General features: G+C 39.4%; 1 protein-coding gene across 1 annotated transcript in view; it reads right to left on the reverse strand.

Annotated features, from left to right (window-relative positions):
* Positions 1-2,780: 2,780 nt before the first annotated feature.
* LOC115235457 (cilia- and flagella-associated protein 43-like) overlaps positions 2,781-8,275 on the reverse strand; it is a 12,075-nt gene continuing 6,580 nt past the window's right edge. The window contains exons 8-9 of the mRNA XM_029807271.1: positions 8,105-8,254; positions 2,781-2,875 (exon numbers count right to left, since the gene is read on the reverse strand). Of these exons, the coding sequence (XP_029663131.1) occupies positions 2,781-2,875; positions 8,105-8,254 (245 nt within the window). The remainder of the gene's footprint in view (positions 2,876-8,104; positions 8,255-8,275) is intronic.

Genomic DNA, 8,275 nt, shown 5'->3' on the forward strand with positions numbered 1-8,275 from the left:
ACGCATGTACATACATAGAAATTGAAAGAATCGATAAATCGGCGGAATTGATTCTTATCAAAGTGGCAATTATGGAAACAAATCGTCGGCTGTTAAACTTGTTTTCGCGACCACATCAGATGCGATTATTACGTCGAGGCTACTCGCAGTCATAGTTAATGTGCTAATTACTACACAACACGCGTCCGATCGTAGCCCATCGTCCTCCACTTACTCCGAGTCTCGTCCACCGTGAACGTCCTCGTTCGTCATAATAGCGCGCATTAGTTAAAAACAGGATCATTTGGAGCCGGGATGACCATCGGCGAAAAAGCGAAATTACTGATACGCGGCGGTGGTCATTAATGTTCAGTTAAAGAAAGAGAGAGTGACAAGCCTGAAAGAGAGAGAGGGAGTGAAGAAGGGGGAGCGAGAGTGGGAGAATCAGGCTCCTTGCACAGGAATATTTTCATGCAAGTCGTTCGTCGGGCGTGTGACCGAAGTTGCGTTGCCGCATCAACAGAGTTTGCTTCTTGCGGTATCTGCATGCAAACTCATTATGCATCAGCGGGCATGTGATGCACATGTGATTTTTGCGAGTGAGTAAGGAAAATTGCGCCGCGCGCGTCGCGTGCAACCAATCGCATGTTACACGTGACGCATTGTTCTCCGCACTTCGCTCTCGGGGATACGCTCCTTCGATCATAAATATCGCACACGGACAATGTGCAAGAACTCGTTGTTTGTTCACTTCGTATCACTTGCAATGGAAAAGAAAACCTTCGTCGTGACACCAATATAATCTTCGTCCTGACACCAATATAATCAGCAGTTACATATTACTCCACGACAATTTACTTTCTCGCTTAATGTAAGAAAAATGTATTTATGGTATAGAAATTTTATATTTTTATGTTTTTATTTTTTATTTACGGATATATACTAAATAAAGACAAACTGATTTTATATATTTTATATCTCTTTCTAACTCTCCTTCGTGCTCTCGTTTATAATTTAGGCAAACAACCATATTAGTTAACTATCACAAATGGTCAATTTTTAAAGTATTACTTAATTAAAAGCCACATTAGTTAGCCATCATAAATCTTGTTAACTAGAACACTATAAGCGCGTCATTTGTTTTGCGCGCGTGTGTGTATAATTACATATTAACTCTAATACTCCGTTTTTTCAAAATTAATTAAATTAAAATTACACACACGACTTATATTTGAACTGTCAAATGTGCCATTGAGTCATGACAGCCGTTTACTGATGTGAAGTAATGAACCGCGCGCAACATTGAGATAAATAATTGCATTGCGGAAAAAAGGCAATAATACTTGCGAGTATTGATTTAACATGTTTTTTTAAGAGTGCATTTTTATATTATTCATTAATTTAAAAAACCTTCAATAAACTCTCAAGAATCGTTATAGCAGAAATGCCGCGTATAAAAGATCAAATTATTCTTAGACACGCTAGAATTAGATACGCTAAAATTTTCCTTACGCTAGGTAGTGTTCCCTTCAGCTTTTCCAAGCCTTGAAAACAATCTATATCATGGAAGGCCATAAGAAGACAAGGCGCTGCGGCGCCTTCCGAGAGTTCCCGTCCCAAAAAGCCGGCGTAAAATTCGGCGATGAGCGTGACGGCCGCGAAACATCTGGCGGGACGTTTTCCGAAACAGGTAATACAAGGAGAATCTCAGAACATAATGATATACTGGGGCTGGTGGTAAAGGGCGAGATCCTCCCGCTGCTAATTAAAATTTGCCCGCGGAATACATTACCGCGGCCGGAACCCCACCGCCGTGCGTACACGTGTATATATATATATATACATATATATATATGTGTATATATATGTATGCGTGTACGTGTGTGTATACGCGCGCCTGTAGGATCCAGGTCCGACCGTGGCGCGATACGATGGAGAACTGACGTCCTGACGGGCTGCAGCGCCCCGACGACGGGCGTAGGGCGAACCATCCGCCGTGAAGCGAGCGGCGGGAGAGAGATCCACCACCCCCCATTCCCTCGTTCCAGCCACCCCGGCTCAACCCCCTCCCCCGGGCACGGTGCTCCGCTTTTGCCCGTGCCACCTTGTCGTCGAGAGGGCACCGTCGTACGCGCCACCGCGCGAAATTGCACGAAATTTTCGAAAGTGCAGCATCCCTTTCCTCGTGCTCATCGAAAACGAATTTTCGAGTACGGGTTGGCTTTTACAGAGATAAGAAATTGTCAGAGACTCATGATATATACGTAGCTATCGGAAAAAGCGTTTTCTCTATTGACCAAATACTTGGATTCTGACTGATGTACTAGAATATTTTTATTACCGAAGTAATAAATCGTTCAACTGTGATTGAATTACAAACTGTTTTAAACGTATAAAACCGACGTAAAATCCATTTTCATTAAGCTTATTTGACTAAAGGCATTTCCTTCTCTCTTCTACATGAAACATTTGAAAATATAATGAATAAAAACTGTGAAGCAAAGTACATGTGCGAAATACTCTTGAAATCCGTTACAATTAAATTAAAACAAAGAAGCTTGTTATGATTCTCGCTATATATATATATATGTAGCCGGGGACCCATAGTGGAAAACAACGCCCACCGCGCCCAGCCGATTTGACACTTCATTATTCGCCGGCCACGTGGGACCCTGTCATTAAAACGAGATTAGTCTCGTAATCGTAAAGTCCGACCGACAAGGCCTCCTTCTACTACTTCGTTTGCTCGCGCGCCCAAGCTACAACGTAGAATAAAAATGATAATAAGCACCGGTCGTATTTCAAGTCTCCATCGCGGCCGGCGCCAAAAGAGCCGAAAGCTCGCTCAAGAACGGACTCTTCAGAAGACTATACCAGAAAACTTGTGCACAAAGAACTATTGCAAAATTTTTTAAAGTTTTAAAGAAACTAAAGAAGAAAAAAACGAACTTTCCTAAAAGCGCTCGAGAAAGCAGCCCCTAATTTTGTTTGTCCAGAGAAACGCATTAAATATAATTACTCATTGATTTAAATCGATCTATCTACATGTGATCCATATATTATGAAAAAAAATTTATTGTCATTAAAAAAGAAATTCATAAATGAGGATTATATTCTAATTATAATTTTTTACTTTTATATAAATGACCATTAATTTCCTTTTGAATTTGTGTTTATAAAACTTGCAATTTTGTTTGATTCAAGCTTGGACAAGGAAATTTTTAAAAATGATAACGCACATCGATATATATCGGCGAGAATCGTACGGTCGTGTCTCTCGAATTCCGTTGGTTAACCGTTGGTACCGTAACGGGATGGAACGTCGCGAACATTCAGTCCAATCCGCCGAAAACGGACGAAGGGTGGCGTTAACGCGTCCCAACCGATTCGCCGCCACTTTGCACACGTCGACCCGGTGCATACGCAAATATTCTGCCGCGGAGCACGGCAGAAACGTCCAGCTTATGGGGGATTAACGTCACGTCTTGGCAGAGTCCACCCGTGGGACCGACGGGAACAAAAGTACTCTTTCGGTCTCAAGCATGTGTCTGCTTTCTGAGATCAAGCTCGAAGAAAATGTGCGCGAAACGATAAAGACCTTTCGCATTTTTGCGTATTCGATATTAGAATTCGCCTCTTTTTGGAACTCTAGAGTGAAGCGGATCCTTGAAATTTTTGTTTGACATTTGTTTCATCAATACACATCAAAGATTAAAATTTTGCGTCAAGATTTGTTGAATATCAATACGCTAAATAAATTTAAAGAGTCTTATATGTTAATTAATATTATAAAAATAGATGCTTGTGTTAAATAATCTGTTCATGTTATCACATTATTAATTGTCGTTCATCGTTCAAAATTCGGACAAAAACAAACAAAAATAATGAACATCGATTTGTACTGATCTGATACTGGAAGTAAAACTGAGAGTTTATAGAATCGCGATCCGAGCACGCAATGCATCGAGATGGAATCCCGAAGCCAGCGAGAAAATTTTCCCGTCGCAGTCTCCCTTCGTGCTAGTACTTCCAAGCGCCTTTTTTATTTTGCGAATATGAGAGTTTACTGCCTTTCGTGCGGGGTAAGAGAGAAGAACGCATCTTTGTCTCTTTATGGTCGGAAAGTGGCCCGTAGAACGATCGTGGCGGGGCCCGAGAGACCCAAGACGGCATCGTCTCATAGCTGCGGCCGTCTTCTTCTTGGACGCCACGAAGAAGTACGGTCGGATAATAACGAGTTTCGTTGTCGTCCCTTTCACCCTGCGCGTAGCGCGAGTCGTAAAGTCAGCCGATGCTAACCCTCCCGTTCCGTCAACCACCATGCCACCGCCCGCCCGTTCGACCATTTTTCTTCCACGGCGATGTGGACGATTGTGTCAAATTTTTATTGCGCCAACGAGCCTGTCTTACACGGGGTCTCGCCTTATATGGCACTGAAACGATGAGGAAAGAGAGAGAAAGAGAAGAGGGAGTTTATACTTCATGCCTTGTGATTGCATCGACGTTGCATCCCCCGCGGACATCGACAGATTGCAAAGGATAATGATGATAATTGTATAAATGTGATAATGAGTCCGATAAAATATAATAATATGAACAGAAAGTCAGATAGACAAATTATTTAAACTTTTTGACAAATCGAATAAGAATCTTTTCACAAAACAATAATAGCACAATTTAAAGTTCAAAGTAACAACATTATTCATATAACATATTTAATTTTAATAGTTTTCTATTTGGAAAGTTTTTCAATGATAATTGCACATCCAGTATAAATATTATTTCAATGATAATATAAAAATACTTTCTGAAGTATTTCGCATTTTGACAGTTTGACAATTCCTTCAACCTCAATTGATAAATAGTAGTTAGCTGATATGAAAGCTCTTGTCTTAAATTTTGAGTAAAAAGGACGTTCGACATAAATAACTCTTTTATACAATAAATATGTTCTGTTTTATCTTGCGTTTTAGCCTTCAAAAATCTATCAATGGTGAGATAAAACCTAATTATTATTAAAAATATTGTGTGAAAAGTCTATAAATTTAAACATTCAGGTTCACACATTCACTGCTTGATAAACTGTTATTCAATAGGCATTCGAAACAACTTACGAAATTACAGCAGCGACGGAGCTAGCATTTTCAAAAGGGAAAAGTTGCGGTATCGAGATGAGAAAGGTATCGTTTTCTGTATTGTACATACATCGTAAAAAGATTTAACGGCACAAATGTTGCCACTGCTACTATGCTTATCTTAATAAATTGCTTTATAAACAAAACCGCTGATTCAAAGTTTCCATCCAATACACTTTTTGTTTCTTTGACAAAGTCAACTTTATTCATGTATACGTTATTGCACCCGAAAATTCATTCCACCATTCTGCGACACAATTGATTGCACCTCTGTGTCGAACAGGTTATTACGAGCTGGTTGAGTCCAGAAATTCCTGTGGGAAATCTGCCCGCGACGCCTCGGAGCTGCATGGCATAACTCCGGAAAAAGGCAAAGTTCCAGGCTCGGAAACAGAAGATCCGCAAAATTATTATTTTTAACAATAATTGCTTTAAATAAGCCCCAAGAGAATCTTTCCTCTCTCTCTTTTAGGTATCGCAAATATTTATGTATTTAAAACTTAAATAATAAAAAGGAAAAAAAGCAAAACAAGAAATAAAAAAATAAGAGAAATAATTATTTATTAAAAAATAACTTTTGAAATTATGTACGAACAAATTAAAGTTATTGTTTGATGTAATTTGATGTGTCGTTTTCTGAATAGAGAGAGAGAGATAACCCTCTATTTTGAAATTAATCAGCAAATCAAAATTTTATGCGCGATTGGCAATAGAAATATTCAAGATGACTATAGAAATGACTTATACGCTTTCTGTATAATCCATTGTCACAACCGTTCGTTGATATATGTAATATTCAATATGATGTCAATTATATACGAGACTACCTGACATTTCACGTGACTCGATACGCCGATATATTCTTTCCTTTTTTTTTTTTTTTGTTCACCAAACGAGATACACACCAGGGGCGAGGAGGCAAAGACGCATTACCAGATTGGCCCGCGTACGCATTCAGAGGGTCCTTTACATTCATGAAGCTTTTATTCGGTTGATTTGACTACGCGCTTCGTATCCGCGGCTCTCGATTTGATTTGCATTGATTGAAGTGGCCGGCTCTCCCGATAACGACCGTTTTTCTTCCGCGGTATTGCGGATTCCAGATCCGTAGTTCGAACGCAGCGTGGCGTTGCGTAAACACGTGTACACACGTGTGCAAACGCGCTTTTACATTGATCTTAAAAGAATTTTACTGCAAATCTTAAACGAGTAAACAATTTTGAATTTATCGTGCAAAGAGATTTATCCATAAATATCATTTGTTCAAAATTATATAGTTTGTACAATAAAATTAACAATCTATTTACGTTCAAAATTCGTTGCTAGCAAATTAATTTATAAGGAGAACCGTATAATATTTTATGACAACATATGTATTGCGAATAAATTAAATATTAATTAAATGTTAGTTATATATATGATATATATGATATATCACGATAATAACATATTGAAATCTGTAATATTGATATAAATTATAAGCAATTATATAAATAATGTTGTGCAATATGATATTATCCGCGTATAATGGAAGAAATATATTTTTCTCTTAAATGTTATCACCCGCGGAATCATGGTATTTTTCTTGTCGAATGTTTTACATATCATATAAAATATTACACATACACAAGAGCAATAAAATATATATTAAAGTCAAAGCGATATTGATAACAAAGTGATTGAATAAATATTGTAATACAATGTATGCAAAATTGTTTGGATATAATAATGCAAGACTCCCATTTTTATCGTAAATACAAAATCAATTGCTCGCAATGTATTCCTCATCGAACGCCTTACAGCAAGCGTCGCGATAGATACAAACGGCACTCCACCATCCACGACAACGGCGGCATTGTGTCCGCGTCAATGACAGAACGATGATTAATCGCTCGAGTGTCACGGATATCGTTCTCTCTTCTCGTGCGCGGCTACCATGGTCGAAAAGGACGCCGACGAATAACGCGCGTAATACCACGGGACGTATAAACTGTCTCCATTAATAAAAATCATATCGCTATTAAAGCCGAAAATATTTACACTATCGCGCAACAACGGTGAACTGCTCCCCCTTTCTAAGGTCGCGGAGACTCTGATCCTGGCCGCGCGCGCGATCCCGAAGAGACGAATCTCGTGAAAAATCGAGGGAACCGCGTTTAAGCCAGCGACGTCTAATCGTCGCGGAATGAGTCTCCACTTTTTCCTCCTCTCGTTTTCCTTTTCTTTCGAAAGGGACCACCTGGAAATTTCCCAGATTAAATTGATTCGTACGCGCACTTTGCGGCGACCCGATGATCCTCCTCCGCCGCCTTCGCCGTCGCCATGACCGCATCATTCATCTCACCGGTGTACTATTAGTACTGTTATTTATGATGAAAAAAAGCGTAGAACGCGAGAGCGGCACCCATTATGTATCGAGATCGGGTCGCCGGGTGATTTATGCCGACCGTGCAAATTGCCGCTTGTCCTTTGTAAGACGGGCGAAGTGAAACGTCGCCGATTAAATCGACCACGTTGATCGTGATTTAGCGAAGTTTAGGAGGGCCCGGGCTCCGCCGCCTCGTGATTGCGAAATTAGCGATCGCGAGATTACGCTAAGTTTATGCGCGCGAAAAATACAGGCGTGGCTGTGGCGTTAGCTCCCCCGTAGTTTCTGGGAGTGCGAGATGCAGGCTTATTTATAAATTTAATTAAATTACTCAACGAAGATTAAGATAATGCGACGTATACCAAAGGAACGACCACAAGTACTACAGAAAAATTTGTTTCAACTATTGTTTCAACTTTTTCCGATATTAATTGTTTTGAAAATGAAAAATGGTACATGTAATATGGTATATTAAAAGAAACAAATCTTGAAAGCAGTTCTTTTTTTCCCTATAAAAACCCCGTTATACTCAAGTTACTAAATTCTTCTTCATCTTTTTCGAAGCATGTTTTCTTAATTCTCAGATCTCAAAACGGTCCAAAAGGTTATTAATATATTTTACCTTTATCATCCAATGTTTCAAAGCATTTCAACGTGGGATACGTTCGTAGCTGTAATAATTCGTGTTCGATCTGTAACACCAACAGTTCAGCATAATTACCCTGAAGCTTCCTAATTAGATCGGATCGCTGCTTAAACAGACGCATCTTCCCATCCATATGCTGGCATTGTC

Source organism: Formica exsecta, unplaced genomic scaffold (assembly GCF_003651465.1).
Source record: "Formica exsecta isolate Colony F162 unplaced genomic scaffold, ASM365146v1 scaffold222, whole genome shotgun sequence".
NCBI lineage: Eukaryota > Metazoa > Arthropoda > Insecta > Hymenoptera > Formicidae > Formica > Formica exsecta.